We start from the raw sequence: 23,988 nt of genomic DNA on the forward strand, positions 1-23,988 counted from the left end.
ATTTCCTAGTGATTTTCCAGTTGGGACCACTATTAATCTCACAAATACTTGAATTGTTAATGGCGAGTCTTTGTCCATCATGGTCAGAGAGACCATTCAGGACTTGCCTGACAGCTATATCATCAATCTTGCTTATGTCAATAAATATATTATCAATTAATGATTTTGTTCGTGAAGTTATTCTGGTGCGAAAATTCCCAACAGAAGCCAGATTATATGAGGACATCAAGTTCTCAAGATCTATTCTGTCTCTGGAGTTTGTTAGGAAATTTGCATTGAAGTCTCCAACAACTATGACGCCTCTACTGAGTTTAAATATGTACTGTTAAGAGTGTATCTAACTGTTTTTAAAAAAAGGCCAAAGTTAGCTGAAAGTGCCCTGTATAAAGCTACTACTGCTATATAAGAATTATTCAAAGCCAGCTCTATGGCACACACTTCAATCTGTTGATCTATACAAAAATTCAGCATATTAATTACACTACACGTGATGCTGTTTCTGGCATAGATCACTACTTCACCTTTTTCTGTAAATTTTCTACAATAAGATGTTGCTAAGCAGGAATTATCTATAGCAAGTTTTTTCATAGTTGACATAATATGGTGCTCAGTAAAAAACAGAATGTGGGCACAATCTATACCTTGTGGCCCCTGGATATTAATTGAGAGTTCATTAATCGTGTTACTCATCCTACAGATGTTTTGATGGTAAATAGTCAAATTTTTATTTCCAGAACCACTTACACATTTATCCCTGAAAAAGAAATATGAGTTGACAGAGTGGGTTTGGTATTTTTACCTATCCATTTATACAAGTTGGTCTGTTTCCACGTACTGGGAGACTGGGAAGAATCAGCTTTACCTGGTGTTTTCAGCAACCATTTGTCCAATGTCGTCTGTCTATACCCATTTCTGCAGTCTTCTTGTGTTGTGGATGACTCATTCTTCAAATGTGGGTGTTTTGAGTCTACATTGTTCCTAGCATTTACGAAGATTTCACAAATAATGGACGCTAAGTGACTTTTTCCGCGCCGATTGAGGTGAAGGCCGTGAGTGGTGTAAGGTTCTCTACTAAAATTTTGCACGTTAACCATTTGTACATTTGCGTAACATTTGCAAATTTCTGCATATTGACTGTTTGTATATGCTACTGCCCTGTTAACACACGAGAATTGAGGCAAGTCATACCTGAGTGGAATATCGAGAGCAATGACATTTAAACCGAGCGAGGTGGCGCAGTGGTTAGACACTGGACTCGCATTCGGGAGGACGACGGTTCAATCCCGCGTCCGGCCATCCTGATTTAGGTTTTCCGTGATTTCCCTAAATCGCTCCAGGCCAATGCCGGGATGGTTCCTTTCAAAGGGCACGGCCGACTTCCTTCCCCGTCCTTCCCTAATCCGATGAGACCGATGACCTCGCTGTCTGGTCTTCTTCCCCAAAACAACCAACCAACAATGACGTTTGAGCCATTTAGGCGTGCAGAGACTTTTGTTGCAAGTATGAAGCCAGCTTGTAATATTTTGACGGAAGGTGACGTGACGTGACGCCCAATCTGAATTGATCTAAAGTTCTCTGCACCACACACTTTTCAGAATATCTGTGTTTGACAAGATACCATAGTCTGTCGTCGACCGCTCGCTACTTGCTAGCCGTTGTGCACAATCGATATTGCTACATTGTGTTTGTTTATATGTGGTGCGGTACGATGGTGAATGTCAGGTGGTGTAAATTCAGTAATTGTCCCAAAGGGTATAGGAATCTTTCGTTATCAACAAAAAACAACAAAGATTGCTATTTTATAACAACACCGATATTCTATGTAAATGCTTGTAAGTGATGAGTACGTACATGTCGGTGTGGTTACACCTGTTTGAAGCAGAGTAGCTGGTATGTGTCTTGTTACAGCACCTCACCTCGGACATTTGTACACTGCCGTCATAGCGGACGCACTTCAAAGATTTCAGCGGTTGGTGTATGGCACAAAGTGCATTTTCAGCACGGGCACTGACGAGCATGGCACGAAAGTACAGCAAGCTGCCGCTTCTGCCAAAATGGATGTGCCGACTTACTGCACTTATATATCGAATAAATATAAAGCTACATTTCATCAGTTCGATGTTGGTTTTACCGATTACGTAAGAACAACAGATGAAAGACATAAAGCAGCGGTTGAACATTTCTGGGTGCGTGTGCAAAACTGTTAATTCCTAAGATGCTAGTAATAGTATCTGCATATGGTTGCTTTCACATGGCAATAATATAAGAAATGCCTTTGTCAGTTGAACTCTCGTTCTTATGCCGAGCCGGCCGGTGTGGCCAAGCGGTTCTAGGCGCATCAGTCCGGAACCGCACTGCTGCTACGGTCGCAGGTTCGAATCCTGCCTCGGGCATGGATGTGTGTGATGTCCTTAGGTTAGTTAGGTTTAAGTAGTTCTAAGTCTAGGGGACTGATGACCTTAGATGTTAAGTCCCGTAGTGCTCAGAGCCATTTGAACCATTTTCTTATGCCGACTGCCCCTTGTAAACGTTTGTTTGGTCTGTGTCGTGGTAGTTTGCATAACAAGATATTGTAGGCCAGGATGCTATTGCCAACTCGCTGTTCACAGTGAATGTATTGTTTGTAATAGTTTAAGATTGCCTATAAGTGTAATTGAAAGCAGTTTTGCTCTGTGACAGGGCGTACTTCTATGGTTTTTGTGTGTGGCACAGCCATCAAAAGTATCTGATTAAGATTTTTCATTCTAAGTAAGCACACTTCATTTTCTGACTGCTTGTAAGCTGCACCAGAGTTAGTATAATTCACAGATACTGTTATGCAACAACTGTTATAAAGTTGGTGTGCAGCCACTTCTGTCATTTTACTGTGGAACTGTTCATCCTTTGTGGTTGAATTGACATTACATTTATTTAAACAGTTTGAAGAATATTTGGAGCAAATCATAAGCCACCATAATCTGCCAGTCACTGTGTCATTTTATTCTAGTTATCACCTTTAGTCCTAGTCAGTAATTGACTGCAAATGGGTTACTGTAGCCTCCCCAGACTTCACACAAAATATCAATCTGCATAATGGTAATGATGTGGCGCATGTGCAATGTGACATTATATTTATGTGATTAAATTGCTATAAACTTAACTTAAAGTAGAATGTGCAAACTATGGTTGGTCTGTTCCTTTCAAATGGCACATTAAGGTACAACTGAAATTATTATTGAACATCAGGTTACCTTCCATTATTGATCATATTAATATGAATATTGTCATATGCCAACAGCCATTGAGACTGCAGAGAGGTTTCAGATTTAATCTAGTGATGATAGTGGTGAGGTGGTCCCATACTCCGAGGAGCGCAGGGGACGATATGTGGGAAACCCGCACTGCCTACTAGGCAAGGTCCTAGCGGAGGTGGTTTGCCATGGGCCTCCTGCATCGTAATGAGGATGAATGATGATGATGACGATGACACAACACCACCCAGTCATCTTCAGGCAGGGAAAATCCCTGACCCTACCGGAAATCGAACCCGGGACCCCATGCGCGGGAAGCGAGAACGCTACCTCAAGACCACGAGCTTAATGTAGTACATTGGTACAAATAATGGTAATCAGAAACTTATCATCACTTGATACGTTCCCAAACCAAATACTTCTAAGAAAAATTTCTGTGACTATCAGCAGCAGAGAAAACTTGTGTTGAGTTTTATTGCATTGAGTCCCATTCCACTAGTTTGCATTAGACCTGTCTGTAGAAGTGGCCATTTGATTATAAGTTCTGAAAAAGAAGTGAGGAATTTGGAACATAAAAAACTCAAGTGTTTTTCCCTCATTCCCCAAAGTCAACCTTCTCATTGTCGTGAGACTCGGGAACGCTGTTTAAAATACCAGCATCAAAAAATAGCAAAAGATGTCGCAAATCAACTGCCTGTCTCATTGCAGGCTAGCAGTACTAATGACTGACTAATTTCAGGAACCATTTCTGTCTTTGCTCAGTCAGTCTTATTTTCAGTTGAATGTAACTAGTCGCTGCAGCCATGTCAGATATGAATGCTTCACACTCATTCGCCAGGTGTGAGTAGTTTCACTTGATGTGAGACAACCTACTGACACAAGTCTTTCATGGTTACTTCAGCTACATGAATGTTTTCAGTCAGTCTTTTGGAAGGCTTTTTTTATGTTTTGCCAAAACGAGTGGTTGACATTGTTAAAACTTTACCATCCACTGCTGGTGGTGGACTACAGTCGAGCTTGTGGCTGCAGATTGTGTGCACCTGGCGTGTCAAGGGCTTTTGTATGGTTATTTCCAAAGTGGCCCTCCCCTTGCTACCTGCAACAGTTTGTTGCAGCATGGGAAGCCAGGATTCATTCACATTTAAAGTTTCTTCTTTCTTGTTGAAGCTATTCTCGTGTATGTGTATTTCTATAGCTTCTCCGAACAAGTGGGTTTGCTAGCTCTTATCTATAGCAAGAACTTCCTTGTTGGCGAGTTTTACTATGTGCGCTCCCACACAGCATGTGCTCTCTATGGCAGATTCCTCCACCTGCCACAACGTACAGTGCCACCTATGTTCAGTGATTGATGGTCCAGTCATTTCAACATAGACTTTCTCGCATGTATAGGATGACAGAAAAACTGGAACATTTCCACAATCCAATAAAACTAGAAATGATGAAGGAAAGAAATTGCATTGACAGTAATTGAAATCTTACAACTTTGCCATTTATGAAACAGTGATGGCATTTATCATTTTTAATTCCTTTTTTACTTCCTTTAGATGGCATTCTCCTGAACGAATACATTCATGAAATTTGCTGTTGAGATTCCTCATTGACCCCTGTGACATCTCAGCTGGGATATTGTGAATTGCATCCCAAATTCTCTGTTTTAACTTATCCAAGGTTCTTGGATGAGTCGTGTAGACTTTGCTCTTGAGGTAACCCCAGAAGAAAAAAATCGCAAACGGATAGATCTGGCAATCTAGGGGGCCAAAGAATGTTACCAAATCGTGGGATGACACAGTTGCCTAACAGTTCTCGCACACATGCCCCTAATTGCCATACAATGTGCGATGTTACTCCGTCCTCTTGAAAGCAAGCTTCTTGGACATTTGGAAAGTTGTTCAATGCAGGTATAACAAAAGTTCGTAATATTTCCACATAACGATTGGCATTGGCAGTTATTGTGTTTCCCTGTCCATTTGTGAAAGAATACGATCTGATAATCCCATGTGATGAAACACCACACCATACTTTCACTTTATTAGCGTGTAAAGGGCTCTCATGAACGTCATTAGGATTTGTGTTTGCCCAGTAACGGTAGTTCTGTTTATTCACATAATCTGTAAGATGAAAATGTGCCCCATCTGACATCCACAGCTTGTTTAGAAATTCGTCGTCATTGTTTATTTTTGTTATCATTTGTTGACACAATCCTGATCGTAACCGGTAATTGTTGTTCTTCAGTTGTTGCACCATCTGTGGTTTGTACGGATGAAATTTTAAATCAAGATGAAGAATTCTGCAAACATACTCCCGGGACATTCCAACCACTGCTGCTTTTTTACAAATTGATTGCTGTGGGCTCCCTAAGACAGACTTATGTACAACATCAAAGTTCACTGGAGAAAACACACTTCTTGGTCATCTTGTTGGTTTCTTCTTAAGGGCAGGTCCAGTCTCTTCAAAGTTATTAATCCAACATTTTATCACGTGTTTTGACGGAAGGGCATCATTACGTCCTAAATTCTAAAAATGTCGAAACTCCCTCTGCGCTGCTACCAAACTATCATTGTTTTCATAAGCCATTTTTATGGCAAACGCATGCTGTTGTCCTTTCCACTGATGCATGATTACTGAAATGGCGGATATTTACTCGCTAATTGTCACGAACCTGCAGTGCAGCCACCTGCCCATGGCTGCCACTACTCATTTCAAACATTCACCTTATTCTGTGTCACCCTGTACATGGTATGTTACATATTTCTGACATCACAAGTGGGTCCCTTTTCTCCTTTGCCAATATGAGATACTGTTTGATCTTCTTTGTCAGTTTATAAATAGTCTTTATGCTGTATTTGCACAATACATGGCTGATTCTGTCCATCACTCTGTGAATGTTTGGTGGAAAGGCCATGAGGAGCAGTGGGTACTCCACCAATTGCATAAGAAGTGTCACAGAGTCAAACATTCAACGAAGTGACACATCAGAAAAAGAAATGTTGGGTATGGCCTTTCTGCCATACATTGCCAGAGTGATGGACAGAATGGGCCATATAGCACACAAATTGACAAAGAAGATCAAAGAGTGGTTCACATCGGCAAAGGAGTAAAGGGACCCACTTGCAATGTCGGGACTATACAGCATGCCACGTACACACGGAAAAGTCTATGTCGGAATGACTGGATGATCAATCAACTCAAGGATCACTGAACATAAGTGGCATTTTAGGTTGGGGCCAGTCGAGAAATTGGCTGTGGCGGAGCACACACTGTGTGGGAAAGACCACGTAGTGAAACTTACTGACAAGGAAGTTCTTGCTGTAGATAGGAGCTATCACCGCTGCTTGTTTACAGAATCTATAGAAATATGGGAACATGAGAATAGCTTCAACAAGGAAGAAAAAAGCCTCAAGATGAACAAATCCTGTATTCCTACACTGCAGTTAATAATCGTTGCAGGTAGCAAGTGTAGAATCGCACCAGCAATGGCCACAGGAATGCCCTTGGATGTGGCCACAAATTTGACTCCAGGCCACCACCAGCTCTGACAATGCTGGCTAAACATCAGAAAAATCGTCAAACAAAGTTCAGTTAAAGAACCTGGCATAGAAGCCAACAGGCAGTTTGTTGCCCAATTTGTCTTAGAGGTAAAAAACTGATTATATTTCAAGGAGAGGTAAAAAAGTAGTATATAAAAATGTACATTCTTTACAAATAAGCGACAGATGCAATATTTGTGAACAGATGATGTTTCCATTAGATTACTGGATTAACTGTGGGAATGTATTTCCTTTTGACAGATTGTGCAGACCACAACAGCTTTTGTCAGTTTATGTGAAAAATTCCCATAGAACTGAGCATTTTGGCCTATGGATCCAAACACCGAGTTCATTGTTAAGCAAATGGACTCTTTACAAAACACTGAACTGATAGCTACTAAATGTAAAGCTAATATTAGACTGAAAGTAATGGTGGTGATGGGCAATAACAGAGCACAGTCAATAGTAATGATTAAGACCACGAAAATGATTGATTGCTTCTGCTGTGAGATTAATGCATCAGAGTCAGGCAGATCCAGGCTAGCAAGACAGGGAGGTGAGGTAGACCCAGGTCAGATCCATGTGGTGGATTAATGTGTCTTGGTTCGGACCACTGGTCAGCCTGACTGGTGTTTAGGTAGCTTTCTAAGCTCATGTAACAAGTGGTGGGCTAGTTTCTGATTTCTACCTCAGAAAATGTAATACACAAACATTCAAAAATATGAAAACATGCAGAATTAAGTATACTTGATTCACAGATAGGTATTGTCCAAGACTTCCCTCACTGCAAACACAGAAAACCAGCAACTGACCACAAAGTTAAAATAAATTAAAATTGCCATATCGTGAGAACACTGGACACCATACAATGAGATAAATTTTAGCAAAGTGAAATTCCAGAATGAATTTTTCATTCTGCAGTGAAGTGTGCGCCAATATGAAACTTCCTGGCAGATTAAAACTATGTACCGGGCTGAGAATAATTGTCTGCATGCAGCTGACATACTAAATGCCCACAAAACAAGCAAATCATAGGAAGTACAACCTGTCATCTATGCTGTGGATATTGGAGCTGTCTGCAGGAATGCAGTACCTATGGCTAATCTGTTGATGAACTAACTGTTCCTGTCAATGGAAAACACACACATTTTATGAAAAGCTTAATGGCCACTCCCCCAGTCCCAATAAACCATTAAACTATGCTATGTCGTGCTTCCATATTGGAAGCTACGTATAGAAAGTACTACATTGTTCGATGCACTATTCTCATTGATACTTCAATCCTTCTATATCACATGAAAAAAATTAAGAAATTTTACTTCAGATTGTGCTACACTAGTCACAACAATTAGACAACCAGTTAGAATGTCTTGATATGTCACGTGTGTTTGAGATTGTTTTGATTACAACTAGCCCATTATACTACAGACAAACAAGTCATGCTCACATATACACATTGCAAAGAGCAGTGTACCTTTAAATAGTGGCACTGCAATGTCTTGGGATTAATTTTATCACACTCCATGGACTGATGAGCCACTGTTATGACAGAAGCTGGTTATTCATATATCAAAGTATCAAATTCCTTACGAGTTTGGAAAGTGTAACTTCACGGAATCTGCTGTGAAACAGCAATAAGAAAAGATCCCTTAACAATTATAACCAGATACATCAGTTGTGTATTTCTCTCAGCACGTTGGAACTAGGGCGAGAGTAAGACTTCATAGCAGCAAGCATTCCATACTACACTACATATAACATCAAAATAAATGGCTGAAAATTTGTTTAGGCCCATTGTGTGTCCCATTAACAGCATGACACCGTGAAGCACCAGTAGACTAGCAAGTTGCATATTTAGCTTCTCTGTTTGTTTCCATAGTTTAATTCTCTAGTTAGTAGTAGTAAAATGGTTAGGGTTAGTGCATCTTGTGTGTGGATGCAGGAGCAGCTGGCTGCAGTTTGAAAACAGCTGAAGATGTGAAGATGCTTATGGTCACAGTCAGCGATCTCTAGGCTGCTGCCTTGAGTTGTGGTGCAGCAGAGGAACTGATGCATCATGTGGGGCACCTCAGGTGTTGCTTGTTTCACCCATGGACTCTGCTGTCTACATCTACATTTATACTCTGCAAGCCACCCAACGGTGTGTGGCGGACGGCACTTTATGTGTCACTGTCATTACCTTCCTGTCCTGTTTCAGTCGCTTATGGTTCGTGGAAGAACGACTGCCGTAAAGCCTCCGTGTGTGCTCAAATCTCTCTAATTTTACATTCGTAATCTCGTTGGGAAGTATAAGTAGGGGGAAGCAATATATTCGATACCTCATCCAGAAACGCACTCTCTCGAAACCTGGACAACAAGCTACACCGCGATGCAGAGTGCCTCTCTTGCAGAGTCTGCCACTTGAGTTTGCTAAACATCTCTGTAACGCTATCACGCTTACCAAATAACCCTGTGACGAAACGTGCCGCTCTTCTTTGGATCTTCTCTATCTCCTTCGTCAACCCGACCTGGTACGGATCCCACACTGATGAGCAATACTCAAGTATAGGTCGAACGAGTGTTTTGTAAGCCACCTCCTTTGTTGATGGACTACATTTTCTGAGGACTCTTCCAATGAATCTCAATCTGGCACCCGCCTTACCAACAATTAATTTTATATGATCATTCCACTTCAAATTGTTCCGTATGCATACTCCCAGATATTTTACAGAAGTAACTGCTACCAGTGTTTGTTCTGATATCATAGAATAATACAATAAAGGATCCTTATTTCTATGTGCTCCCAATACATTACATTTGTATATGTTAAGGGTCAGTTGCCACTCCCTGCACCAAATGCCTGTCCGCTGCAGATCTTCCTGCATTTCGCTGCAATTTTCTAATGCTGCAACTTCTCTGTATACTACAGCATCATCCGCTAAAAGCTGCATGGAACTCCCAACACTATCTATGAGGTCATTTATATATATTGTGAAAAGCGATGGTCCCATAACACTCCCCTGTGATACGCCAGAGGTTACTTTAACGTCTGTAGACGTCTCTCCATTGAGAACAACATGCTGTGTTCTGTTTGCTAAAAATTCTTCAATCCAGCCATACAGCTGGTCTGATATTCCGTAGGGTCTTACTTTGTTTATCAGGCGACAGTGCGGAACTGTATCGAACGCCTTCCGGAAGTCAAGGAAAATGGCATCTACCTGGGAGCCTGTATCTAATATTTTCTGTGTCTCATGAACAAATAAAGCGAGTTGGGTCTCAAATGACCGCTGTTTCCGGAATCCATGTTGATTCCTACAGAGTAGATTCTGGGTCTCCAGAAATGACATGACATGCTGGCAAAAAACATGTTCTAAAATTCAACAGATCGATGTCAGAGATATAGGCCTATAGTTTTGCGCATCTTCTCGATGACGCTTCTTGAAAACTGGAACTACCTGTGCCATTTTCCAATAATTTGGAACCTTCCGTTCCTCTAGAGACTCGGGGTACACGGCTGTTAGAAGGGGGGCAAGTTCTTTCGCGTAATCTGTGTATGTGTAGAATCGAATTGGTATCCCGTCAGGTCCAGTGGACTTTCCTCTGTTGAGTGATTTCATTTGCTTTTCTATGCCTTGGACACTTATTTCGATGTCAGCCATTTTTTTGTTCGTGCGAGGATTTAGAGAAGGAACTGCAGTGCGGTCTTCCTCTGTGAATCAGCTTTGGAAAAAGGTGTTTAGTATTTCGGCTCTGTTTCAGTGCCATTATCATCCCAGAGTGTCTGGATATGCTGTTTCGATCCACTTACTGATTTAACATAAGACCAGGACTTCCTAGGATTTTCTGTCAAGTCGGTGCATAGAATTTTACTTTCGAATTCACTGAATGCTCACGCATAGCCCTCCTTACGCTAACTTTGACATCGTTTGGCTTCTGTTTGTCTGAGAGGTTTTGGCTGTGTTTAAATTTGCAGTGAAGCTCTCTTTGCTTTCGCAGTAGTTTCCTAACTTTGTTGTTGAACCACGGTGGGTTTTTCCCATCCCTCACAGTTTTACTCAGCCCGTACCTGTCTAAAATGCATTTTGCGATTGCCTTGAACTTTTCATAAACACTCAACATTGTCAGTATTGGAACAGAAATTTTTGTTTTGATCTGTTATGTAGTCTGAAATCTGCCTCCTATTAATCTTGCTAAACAGATAAACCTTCCTCCCTTTTTTTATATTCCTATTTACTTCCATATTCAGGGGTGCTGCAACGGCCTTATGATCACTGATTCCCTGGTCTGCGCTTACAGAGTCGAAAAGTTCGGCTCTGTTTGTTATCAGTAGATCTAAGATGTTATCTCCACGAGTCGGTTCTCTGTTTAATTGCTCGAGGTAATTTTCGGATAGTGCACTCAGTATAATGCCACTCGATGCTCTGTCCCTACCACCCATCCTAAAAATCTGAGTGTCCCAGTCTATATCTGGTAAATTGAAATCTCCACCTAAGACTATAACATGCTGAGGAAATTTATGTGAAATGTATTCCAGATTTTCTCTCAGTTGTTCTGCCACTAATGCTGCTGAGTCAGGAGGTCGGTAAAAGGAGCCAATTATTAACCTAGCTCGGTTGTTGAGTATAACCTCCACCCATAATAATTCACGGGAACTATCCACTTCTATTTCACTACAGGATAAACTACTACTAACAGCGACAAGCACGCCACCATTGGTTGCTTGCAATCTATCCTTTCTAAACACCGTCTATGCCTTTGTGAAAATTTCGGCAGAATTTATCTCTGGCTTCAGCCAGCTTTCCGTACCTATAACGATTTCATCTTCGGTGCTTTCTATCAGTGCTTGAAGTTCTGGTACTTTACCAACGCAGATTTGACAGTTTACAATTACAATACCAATTGCTGCTTGGTCCCCACATGTCCTGACTTTGCCCCACACCCTTTGAGGCTGTTGCCCTTTCTGTACTTGCCCGAGGCCATCTAACCTAAAAAAAACTGCCCAGTCCACGCCACACAACCCCTGCTACCCGTGTGGCCGCCTGCTGTGTGTAGTAGACTCCTGACCTACCCATCGGAGCCCGAAACCTCACCACCCCATGGCGGAAGTCGAGGAATCTGCAGCCCACACGGTCGCAGAACCATCTCAGCCTCTGATTCAGACCCTCCACTCGGCTCTGTACCAAAGGTCCGCAGTCAGTCCTGTCGACGATGCTGCAGATGGTGAGCTCTGCTTTCATCCCGCTAGCAAGACTGGCAGTCATCACCAAATCCGATAGGTGCCGGAAGCCAGAGAGGATTTCCTCCGATCCACAGCGACATGCATCGTTGGTGCTGACATGAGCGACCACCTGCGTATGGGTGCACCCTGTACCCTTCATGGCCTCCGGAAGGACCCTTTCCACGTCTGGAATGACTCCCCCTGGTATGCACATGGAGTGCACATTGGTTTTCTTCCCCTTCCTTGCAGCCATATCCCTAAGGGGTCCTATTACGCACCTGATGTTGGAGCTCCCAACTACCAGTAAGCCCACCCTCTGCGACCGCCCGGATCTTGCAGACTGAGTGGTAACATCTGGAACAGGACAAGCAGCCATGTCTGGCCGAAGATCAGTATCAGCCGGAGACAGTCTGAAACTGGTTTGTCAGACAAACTGGAGAGACCTTTCTGTTCAGCCCTCCGGAATGTCTTTCGCCCATTGGCAACAGCCTCAAGCTGTGTGACTGAAGCCAACACTGCCTGAAGCTGGGAGCGAAGGGATGCCAACTCAGACCGCATCCGAACACAGCAGTCGCAGTCCCTATCCATGCTAAATACTTTTGTGGAAAGAACGTCTGAACTAATCTACAGAGAGCACAAACAATTCGACACAAAATTTAAATGGTTATTAAAATACGGCTGAAACCAAGGGGAAAATACAGCCGTAATTTTTCCCGAGGGCATGCAGCTTTACTGTATGTTTAAATGATGATGATGGTGTCCTCTTGGGTAAAATATTCCGGAGGTGAAATAGTCCCCCATTTGGATCTCCGGGCGGGGACTACTCAAGGGGACGTCGTTATCAGGAGAAAGAAAACTGGCGTTCTATGGATCGGAGCGTGGAATGTCAGATCCCTTAATTGGGCAGGTAGGTTAGAAAATTTAAAAAGGGAAATTGGTAGGTTAAAGTTAGATATAGTGGGACTTAGTGAAGTTCGGTGGCAGGAGGAACAAGACTTTTGGGCAGGTGAATACAGAGTTATAAATACAAAATCAAATAGGGGTAATGCAGCAGTAGGTTTAATAATGAATAAAAAAATAGGAGTGCGGGTAAGCTACTACAAACAGCATAGTGAACGCACTATTGTGGCCAAGATAGACACGAAGCCCACGCCTACTACAGTACTGAGCGAGGTGGCGCAATGGTTAGACACTGGACTCGCTTTCGGGAGGACGATGGTTCAATCCCGCGTCCGGCCATCCTGATTTAGGTTTTCCGTGATTTCCCTAAATCAGTCCAGGCAAATGCCGGGATGGTTCCTCTGAAAGGGCATGGCCGTCTTCCTTCCCCATCCTTCCCTAATCCGATGAGACCGATGACCTCGCTGTCTGGTCTCCTTCCCCAAAACAACCCAACCCTACTACAGTAGTACAAGTTTATATGCCAACTAGCTCTGCAGATGATGAAGAAATTGATGAATTGTATGATGAGATAAAAGAATTTATTCAGGTAGTGAAGGGAGACGGAAATTTAATAGTCATGGGTGAGTGGAATTCGAGAGTAGGAAAAGGGAGAGAAGGAAACACAGTGGGTGAATATGGATTGGAGGAGAGAAATGAAAGAGGAAGCCATCTGGTAGAATTTTGCACAGAGCTCAACTCAATCATAGCTAACACTTGGTTCAAGAATCATAAAAGAAGGTCGTATACATGGAAGAATCCTGGAGATACTAGAAGGTATCAGATAGATTACATAATCGTAAGACAGAGATTTAGGAACCAGGTTTTAAATTGTAAGACATTTCCAGGGGCAGATGTGGATTCTGACCACAATCTATTGGTTATGAACTGTAGATTAAAACTGAAGAAACTGCAAAAAGGTGGGAATTAAAGGATAAACTGAAAGAACCAGAGGTTGTACAGAGTTTCAGGGAGAGCATAAGGGAACAATTGACAGGAATGGGGGAAAGAAATACAGTAGAAGAAGAATGGGTAGCTTTGAGGAATGAAATAGTGAAGGCAGCAGAGGATGAAGTAGGTAAAAAGACAAGGGCTAGTAGAAATCCTTGGGTAACAGAAGAGATACTGAATTTAATTGATGAAAGGAGAAAATACAAAAATGCAGTAAGTGAAGCAGGCAAAAAGGAATACAAACATCTCAAAAATGAGATCGACAGGAAGTGCAAAATGGCTAAGCAGGGATGGCTAGAGGACAAATATAAGCATGTAGAGGCTTATCTCACTAGGGGTAGGATAGATACTGCCTACAGGAAAATTAAAGAGACCTTTGGAGAAAAGAGAACCACTTGTAAGAATATCAAGAGCTCAGATGGAAACACAGTTCTAAGCAAAGAAGGGAAAGCAGAAAGGTGGAAGGAGTATATAGAGGGTCTATACAAGGGCGATGTACTTGAGGACAATATTATGGAAATGGAAGAGGAGGTAGATGAAGATGAAATGGGAGATCCGATACTGCGTGAAGAGTTTGACAGAGCACTGAAAGACCTAAGTCGAAACAAGGCCCCGGGAATAGACAACATTCCATTAGAACTACTGACAACCTTGGGAGAGCCAGTTGTGACAAAACTCTACCATCTGTTGAGCAAGATGTATGAGACAGGTGAAATTTCCTCAGACTTCAAGAAGAATATAATAATTCCAATCCCAAAGAATGCAGGTGTTGACAGATGTGAAAATTACCGAACTATCAGTTTAATAAGTCACAGCTGCAAAATACTGACGCGAATTCTTTACAGATGAATGGAAACACTGGTAGAAGCCGCCCTCGGGGAAGATCAGTTTGGATTCCGTAGAAATATTGGATCACGTGAGGCAATACTGACCCTACGACTTATCCTAGAAGAAAGATTAAGGAAAGATAGACCTACATTTCTAGCATTTGTAGACTTAGAGAAAGCTTTTGACAATGTTGACTGGAATACTCTCTTTCAAATTCTGGAGGTGGCAGGGGTAAAATACAGGTAGCGAAAGGCTATTTACAATTTGTACAGAAACCAGATGGCAGTTATAAGAGTCAAGGAGCATGAAAGGGAAGCAGTGGTTGGGAAGGGAGTGAGACAGGGTTGTAGCATCTTCCAGATGCTATTCAATCTGTATACTGAGCAAGCAGTAAAGGAAACAAAAGAAAAGTTCGGAGTAGGTATTAAAATCCATGGAGAACAAATAAAAACTTTAAGGTTCGCCAATGACATTGTAATTCTGTCACAGACAGCAAAAGGACTTGGAAGAGCAGTTGAACGGAATGGACAGTGTCTTGAAAGGAGGGTATAGGATGGTACATCAACAAAAGCAAAACGAGGATAATGGAATGTAGATGAATGAAGTCGGGCGATGCTCAGGGAATTAGATTAGGAAATGAGACATTTAAAGTAGTGAATGAGTTTTGCTATTTGGGGACCAAAATAACTGATGATGGTCGAAGTAGAGAGGATATAAAATGTAGACTGGCAATGGCAAGGAAAGCGTTTCTGAAGAAGAGAAATTTGTTAACATCGAGTATAGATTTAAGTGTCAGGAAGTCTTTTCTGGAAGTATTTGTATGCAGTGTAGCCATGTATAGAAGTGAGACGTGGACAATAAATAGTTTAGACAAGAAGAGAATAGAAGTTTTCGAAATGTCGTGCTACAGAAGAATGCTGAAGATTACATGGGTAGATCACATAACTAATGAGTAGGTATTGAATAGAATTGGGGAGAAGTGGAGTTTGTGGCACAACTTGACTAGAAGAAGGGATCGGTTGGTAGGACATGTTCTGAGACATCAAGGGATCACCAATTTAGTTCTGGAGGGCAGCGTGGAGGGTAAAAATCGTAGAGGGAGACCAAGAGACGAATACACTAAGCAGATTCAGAAGGATGTAGGCTGCAGTAGGTACTGGGAGATAAAGAAGCTTGCACAGGATAGAGTAGCATGGAGAGCTGCATCAAACCAGTCTCAGGACCGAAGACCACACAAACAAACAATTAAAATACAAGACTGCCTAGTAAATGCAGTAATGTTGCTACTTGCGCATTGGTGACACACTGCTCGGCGGCAGAGGGCTAACTGTACTGTCAGTAACGTACAAAGACTATTTGAAAGAAATAAACAATTGACAGACAACTAAGTGACTTTACACATCATGGATAGTAAAATGCAAATCTGTCCCTGTTAAATATGAAACTACACAATGATTTGAAACTTCCTGGCAGATTAAAACTGTGTGACCGACCGAGACTCGAACTCGGGACCTTTGCCTTTCGCGGGCAAGTGCTCCACCATCTGAGCTACCGAAGCACGACTCAGGCCCGGTACTCACAGCTTTACTTCTGCCAGTATCTCGTCTCCTACCTTCCAAACTTTACAGAAGCTCTTCTGCGAACCTTGCAGAACTAGCACTCCTGAAAGAAAGGATATAGCGGAGACATGGCTTAGCCACAGCCTGGGGGATGTTTCCAGAATGAGATTTTCACTCTGCAGCGGAGTGTGCGCTGATATGAAACTTCCTGGCAGATTAGAACTGTGTGACCGACCGAGACTCGAACTCGGGACCTTTGCCTTTCGCGGGCAAGTGCTCTACCATCTGAGCTACCGAAGCACGACTCATGCCCGGTACTCACAGCTTTACTTCTGCCAGTATCTCGTCTCCTCCTTTCTTTCAGGAGTGCTAGTTCTGCAAGGTTCGCAGAAGAGCTTCTGTAAAGTTTGGAAATTAGGAGACGAGATACTGGCAGAAGTAAAGCTGTGAGTACCGGGCGTGAGTCGTGCTTCGGTAGCTCAGATGGTAGTGCACTTGCCCGCAAAAGGCAAAGGTCCCGAGTTCGAGTCTCGGTCGGTCACACAGTTTTAATCTGCCAGGAAGTTTCATATCAGCGCACACTCCGCTGCAGAGTGAAAATCTCATTCTGGAAACATTACATGTCTCCGCTATATCCTTTCTTTCAGGAGTGCTAGTTCTGCAAGGTTCGCAGAAGAGCTTCTGTAAAGTTTGGAAGGTAGGAGACGAGATACTGGCAGAAGTAAAGCTGTGAGTACCGGGCATGAGTCGTGCTTCGGTAGCTCAGATGGTAGAGCACTTGCCCGCGAAAGGCAAAGGTCTCGAGTTCGAGTCTCGGTCGGTCACACAGTTCTAATCTGCCAGGAAGTTTCATATCAGCGCACACTCCGCTGCAGAGTGAAAATCTCATTCTGGAAACATCCCCCAGGCTGTGGCTAAGCCATGTCTCCGCTATATCCTTTCTTTCAGGAGTGCTAGTTCTGCAAGGTTCGCAAAAGAGCTTCTGTAAAGTTTTGAAGGTAGGAGACGAGGCACTGGCAGAAGTAAAGCTGTGAGTACCGGGCGCGAGTCGTGCTTCGGTAGCTCAGATGGTGGAGCACTTGCCCGCGAAAGGCAAAGGTCCCGAGTTCAAGTCTCGGTCGGTCACACAGTTTTAATCTGCCAGGAAGTTTCATATCAGCACACACTCCGCTGCAGAGTGAAAATCTCATTCTGTACACAATGATTTGGTAGATTTAACTAAACAAGTGCGCTAAGAACACTCAACCAAACTTTCAACTTGACTACAACACTTATATGAACGCTAAATAAGCCAATTGCTGCTACTTGCTACTGCCCTGTCGAGGCACCTTCCTTTGTATCTGAAGCATGGGATCTACACTCACTGTGAACGAATGGTAGTGGTTATGCGGTCATGTAGCTTGAAGCGATGTGTCAGTGTGGAGGCTGGCCATGTGGTGTTGCCCATTCACTTTTTGAGTGGACAGGTGGCCCACTCCTTCAGCAGGGTCTGAGCAGGCACACAGGTGGAGGAGTTTACTACTTTTTTAGGAGCTCCAGTGTTGGAATAGCATCCAGGTCTGAAATGCACTCGGTGTGAGTATTGGGGGGGGGGGGGGGGGGCTCATCTGAGATGTGGAGGTGGCTCTATCGAGGGTGGAGGGTGAAGTAATCACCAAGTTTTTACTCTTGTCGACGCCAGTGATGCACATCTCTTGTATTCTGAGGTCATCTTCAGTTCCTGGCAGAAGTGGTGAGGACTGCTGGCTTTGTTCACTGGATGCAAGCACTGCTTACAATTTGCGACATCTTACCCAGTAGGGTCCTTTGGTTTGGAGATGATTGAAGTGTCTCAACCAGAGGCTCCAATTATTCTCTAATGGTCATGGCTGCAGATTTCTGGATCTTTGTTATGGGGTGGAGGGTTGTAGGACTCCCTTGATGGACAGGGGTGCACTACACAAAGGAAGTAACTACTCGGGTAACAGAGTACTTTTGGAGGGCTTGTGGGTTGTTTTTTTTCTTTTAGGCTAGGCAGTTGTTTGAGGTCCTCTGATGAATGCTCATCACTCAATAAGCAGAGAGCAAAATCAGATCACGTACAAAGTAGTTGACTGTCAAAATTTCAACAGTAAATTGTCAGAGTATTCGTAACAGAGTTCCTGAACTCACTACCCTCAGAAAAGTAGTTGTGCTCAAATTATTCTTGGAATTGAGAGCTGCCTGAAACCTGAAATAGAAAACTGAAATTTTTAGCAAGGCATGGAACATATATTGAAAAGACAGATTAGACGCCATGTGAATGGAAGCATTCATTGCTGTTGACAAAAATATTGTTTCTGTCAAGGTCAAACTTGAGCCTGTTTCTGAAGTTACCTGGACAGGATTAGCATGCCTAAGTTCCTTGATTCTCCCTTAACAGTTGTAGAATCATTTATGGAAAGCCTACACTCAGTAGCGCACAGAAATACCCAAATCATGTAGTATTAGTGGGAAGTGACTGTAATCAACTGAGTATAGATTAGGAAGTCTGTGGATTCACTGCAGGTGGTACGCACAGACAGTCTTTGAAAGTACCTTTGAACACGTTTCCTGAAAGTGCCTTGAACAACTAGTTAGACAGCCCAAACACAATGGAAACATTTTAGACCTTATAGCTGCAAACTGGCCTGACCTTATTGACAGTGTCACTGTAGAGACAAGGACTAGTGAGCATGATGTTATCATAACAACAGTGCTTACGAAAGTTAATAAATCCATTAGGAAGGCCAGGACAATATTTATTCTGGAAAAAAGCAGTTAAGCTGTTTTTAGCATCCCCACTTAGACAATGAATGGACATCATTTAACTCCAGTCTTGTAGACAGTCGTTTTCCACTTGGTCCATTTGCTACTGCAACAGGAAATTGTAGTGGTTTATGGTTCCCTCTGCCACGCAATGCACGATGGCTTGCGGAGTATGTATGTAGATGTGTTGTCTGATGCAATCATTGATAATTCAAATGACTTTCACATTATACATATGGAATTTATCTTGCATTATCAAACTAAAACATTCAGAATATTTAGGTAGATGGTTTATAATGATCTTTGTTACCTAACTGCTGTTTTACCAAAGTCCAGACAGTTTATAGGGTGTGAATGTCTAGATGCCTTGTAACTTATGTTCAAAGTAATATTGACTTATTGTTTTTAAAATAATATGGCAGAAAAGAAATATAATACAGCTATTGTGGTTTGCTTATGGACAATTATATGATTTTTCCATTGTTTCAGAATGATTTAAGGAAAGGTGGATACATATATAAAGGTCAGTATCATGGCTGGTACTGTGTGTCTGATGAGACATTTCTGGCGGCATCTCAACTGCGGGAGGAAGTTGGCCGTGATGGGTCCTTATGCAAAGTGTCTGTGGAATCTGGCCAACCTGCTGAGTTTACAGTAGAAGATAACTATATGTTTCGCCTGAGTAATTTTCAGCAAGATTTGCTTCACTGGCTTCGTGATGGTAATATGTGTAAACTGTTTGATTTTGTGATTCAAATACAGATACTCACAGTATGTTACCTCACAGAGTGCAACATGTTACCAGGGTGACTATGTCAAGTTACGAATTTTACAGTCCTCATGACTGGGTGTAAAGAGTAGGCAAATGTGGTGAAAATTGGAGAATGTGATTGACATATTTTAGGTATTTTTAATTGTAGCTGTTTTAACCACATTCATCTCCGAACTTTATTTTTAGCAGTTACACTAATAATCTTACTGTTGAGCACCCTAAAATTCTCTCTCTCTCTCTCTCTCTCTCTCTCTCTCTCTCTCTCTCTCTCTCTCTCCCCCTCTCTCCCCCCCTCTCCCTCCCCCCTCCCTCTCTCCCTCCCCCCTCCCCCTCCTCCCCTCGAAGTCACACTATAGGCATGTGACTGGTGCATTCTAAGCGGTCAGGAGAGGCTGCGTTGTGACATAAATCTATAAAGATGTTGGTGCAATATTTGTATACTTTTGTCATCCTTGCAAGTGTTGAACATACTGAATTCTTGATGAGGAGAAGCAGTATTCTAATTCTCTCTGACCCACCCAGATTTAGGTTTACCTAAACCCATTGTTCTTCTAAAAAGTACGTAGCCAATTTTTCTCCATCCTTGTCCAATCCGAGTTTGTGTTTCATCTCTAATGCTCTTTGTCATTGATGAGATGTTTAATTTTAATCTTCGTTATGTTTTGTTTCCTCGACTTTCTGTCTCATTGGAATACATTGCATCTCGTCCTCCACTTATCTTGAAATTTTTGTTTCCTTTTGTTGAAATAAGAATTAAGTGTGAATAACTGCACAACAACTGTACTAGGGGCCCCACTCATTGCCTCTAAGAAGTCCACAATAACTCTGTGCATGCAAATGGCCAAGTAGGAACAAACCTGCTCCCCCACTCATGAGCAGGCCACTGAACACAACTTGCTTCTACACATCTACATCTGTAATGTGCAAACCATCTTGAGGTGCATGGCAGATGACATGTCCCATTGACCCAGTTATTAGGCTTTCTTCCCATTCCATTCACATATAGAGCATGGGAAGAATGAGTGTTTGAATGCCCCTGTGCATGCAGTAATTATTCTAATCTTATCCTCATGATCCCTATGTGAGCAATACATAGAGGATTGTAATATATTCCTACGTCATCATTTAAAGCCATTTCTTTAAACTTTGTTAATAGACTTTCTCAGGATAGTCTGCCTTTCTTCAAGAGTCTTCCAGTTCTGTCCCTTCTGTATCTCCGTGACACTCTCCCATGGATCAAACAAACCTGTGACGATTTGTGCTGCCCATCTTTATACAAGTTCAGTATCACCTGTTAGTCTTGTTTTTTATAGGTCCCACACACTTGAGCAATATTCTAGCAGCAGTCACACAAGTGGGTTTTAAGCAATCTCCTTTGTAGACTGATTGCACTTCCTCAGTATTCTACCAATAAACTGAAGTCTAACACCTGCTTTACCCTTGACTGAGACTTATGTGATCGCTCCATTTCATATCTCTACAAATTATTGCATCCAGTATGAGTACGCATTGGCTGATTCCAACAATGACTCATTGATATTATAATCATAGGATACTATGGTTTTTCGTTCTGTGAACTGCACAATTTTACGTTTCTGAAAATTTAAAGAAAGGTACCAATCTTTGCAGAAACTTTAAATCTTATCAAGTACTGAAATGCATACTTCTGCATCTTCTTTCAGACAGTAATTCATTGTAGATAACTGCATCTGCAAAAAATCTGAGGTTACTATTAATATTGACTGTAAGGTCATTAATATACAACATGAACAACAAGAGTCCCAACATACTGAAGTTACTTCTCCATCCAAGGTAACATGCTGCGTCCCCCTTACCAAGAAGTCCTCAATCCAGCCACACATTTCACTTTGTACCCACATGACCATACTTTCAACAATAAGCATAGGTGTGATACTGAGTCAAAGGCTTTTTGGAAATTGAGAAATACTGCATCTACTTGACTGTCTTGATCCAAAGCTTTCAGTATCTCAGGTGAGAAATGAGCAAGTTCGGTTTCACATGATAGATGTTTTCAGAATCCTTGCTGGTTGGCATTGAAGAGGTAAGTCTGTTCAAGATCTCTCATTATGTTTGAGCTCAGAATGTGTTCTGAGGTTCTACAACAAATTGATGTTCCCTCCCATTACCACAACTGTATCATGGTCACTGATACCTGTTACTATGTGGACATCCTCAAAATGGTCAGGTCTATTTGTTGCCATTATATCCAATCTATTTCCATAAGGAGTTGGGTTTTGAACCATCTATCTTAGGTAGTTTTCAGAGAAGGCATTTAGTAATGTTTCACAGGATGTCTTATCAAGCCCACTACTAATAAAACTGTAATTTTCCCAGTTAATTGTTGGATGATTAAAGTCTCCCACAATGATTACAGTGTGACTGGTTAACTTAAGGACAACTGAACTGAGGTTTCCTCTAAAGTTTTCGGTTACATCCGGAAATAAGTCTGGTGGGTGATCGAAGGATTCAGTTACCATTTTATGCCCAATCTGATACTGAGTTGTGTCCAGACAATCTCATTCATCTTTTCAGTGGTATGAGGATCAAATTGGGGCAATTTACTTGGGTTTGCCTTTGTAAAGAAACATTTGAAAATGGAGTTAATTATTTCAGCTTTTGCTTAGCTACCTTCAATTTCAGTTCCTGTCTCATTTGCAAGAGACTTGACACTGACATTGGTTTCACTAACGGCCTTTACATATGCCCAGAATTTCTTTGGGTGTTGTGTGAAAATATCGTTTGACAATATTCTGCTGTGGTTGTCGTGAAAGGCATCAAGCATTGCATGTTCAGTTTCTATCTCAGTGGATTTGAGTTTATTGTGTACTGTGACAAATACACCATCTCCATTTTCTTTTTGCCTGTCCTTTAAATATGCACTAAAATTTTCAAGAAAAACCTCACTGCTACCAATTCAGGTTTCAACCAGCATCCTGTACCTAGTATTATGTGAGCCTCACTGCTTTTCATGAGCACTTCAAACTCTGGCACTTTGTTGTGAATGATTCGGTAGTTAACCAGAAAGGGTTTTAATCCTGTCACCTGTAGGAGACATTTGTTTCGATCTTACACTGATACTTCTGGGTTTCCTACACCTATCTTTATCTGGATTGGATGGAGAGTCGCCTAATCTAAAAAACCCTTGTGTGCACCCCATTCACAGTCAGCTACCTGAGTAGCAACCTCTGATGTTTTGTGCCCACCTGACCAATTTATGGGGACCCTATAGTTTTCAACCTTATGGGTGCAAGTCCGGGAAGTTGCAACCTAGCTTGTCAGTCATTCCACTTGACTCAGAACCAAAGGGCCACAATCAGTTCTGGGAACAACACTGCAAATTGTGAGCGTCATTGATACTCCATGCACAAGGCTGGTCTTCTCAACCTTCTCCTACAGTCGCTGGAATGACCCAAGTGTGACTGATGACCTTAGAAGTTAAGTCCCATAGTGCTCAGAGCCAATGACCCAAAGTGTGACCTCAAAGCCCAGATGACAGGCTTTGTTTGTTCCAACAAGTGCCACAATCTGCAGTTGGTTACACCCTGTTCCCTCGATGGCCCGGAATAGCCTCAACAACATGTTGAATGAGGCCAACGGGCATACACAATGAGTGCACCTGGTGTCCTTTCCTGTCCCTTGCTGCCATTTCCATCAGGTGGACCATCATTTGCTGTGCATTCTAAGTGCCAATGATTAATAGACCCTACACTTTTGTGTTTGTCTCGTCTTGACACTGGACAAAACATCTTTCCTCTGAATAGGTGAAGTGGCTCCTACTGGCTCAGTTCCAGCTTTAGTGAAACACATATAAAAATACAATTAACTTGGTGACAGAGAAAGGTGTGATGATAGTATCGTACTCAGCAGCGCACATCGATTGGAGAAGTTTTTCTTCTTTTACACAAACACCATGCATTACATTATGCTAGGTACTGCTTTCAATCTTTTGCAGCATGAGCTTGAAATGATTAGTCTTGAAAATTCTTTTCCTATTAATAATAATTACCTCTTCTCCCTCTTAGTATGACAGTGTCTATGGGATGCGGCAATCATCATCTTGAGGATTATTCCCCTGCGTCCAAAGATTTGCTGCAGCAGTTCGTGATGCATGTAGAGAGGAATAGGTGTGCTTGAAGGTCATAGAACTAAAATACTTCTTTTTCACGAGCTATCCACTTTTTAGTTGTTGACACCTAGA

General features: G+C 42.1%; 1 protein-coding gene across 1 annotated transcript in view; it reads left to right on the forward strand.

Annotated features, from left to right (window-relative positions):
• The first annotated feature begins 1,675 nt into the window (after positions 1 to 1,675).
• LOC124605591 (methionine--tRNA ligase, mitochondrial) overlaps positions 1,676 to 23,988 on the forward strand; it is a 75,228-nt gene continuing 52,915 nt past the window's right edge. The window contains exons 1-3 of the mRNA XM_047137378.1: positions 1,676 to 1,832; positions 1,909 to 2,186; positions 19,487 to 19,718. Of these exons, the coding sequence (XP_046993334.1) occupies positions 1,694 to 1,832; positions 1,909 to 2,186; positions 19,487 to 19,718 (649 nt within the window). The 5' untranslated portion in view covers positions 1,676 to 1,693. The remainder of the gene's footprint in view (positions 1,833 to 1,908; positions 2,187 to 19,486; positions 19,719 to 23,988) is intronic.

Source organism: Schistocerca americana, chromosome 3 (assembly GCF_021461395.2).
Source record: "Schistocerca americana isolate TAMUIC-IGC-003095 chromosome 3, iqSchAmer2.1, whole genome shotgun sequence".
Taxonomy (NCBI): domain Eukaryota; kingdom Metazoa; phylum Arthropoda; class Insecta; order Orthoptera; family Acrididae; genus Schistocerca; species Schistocerca americana.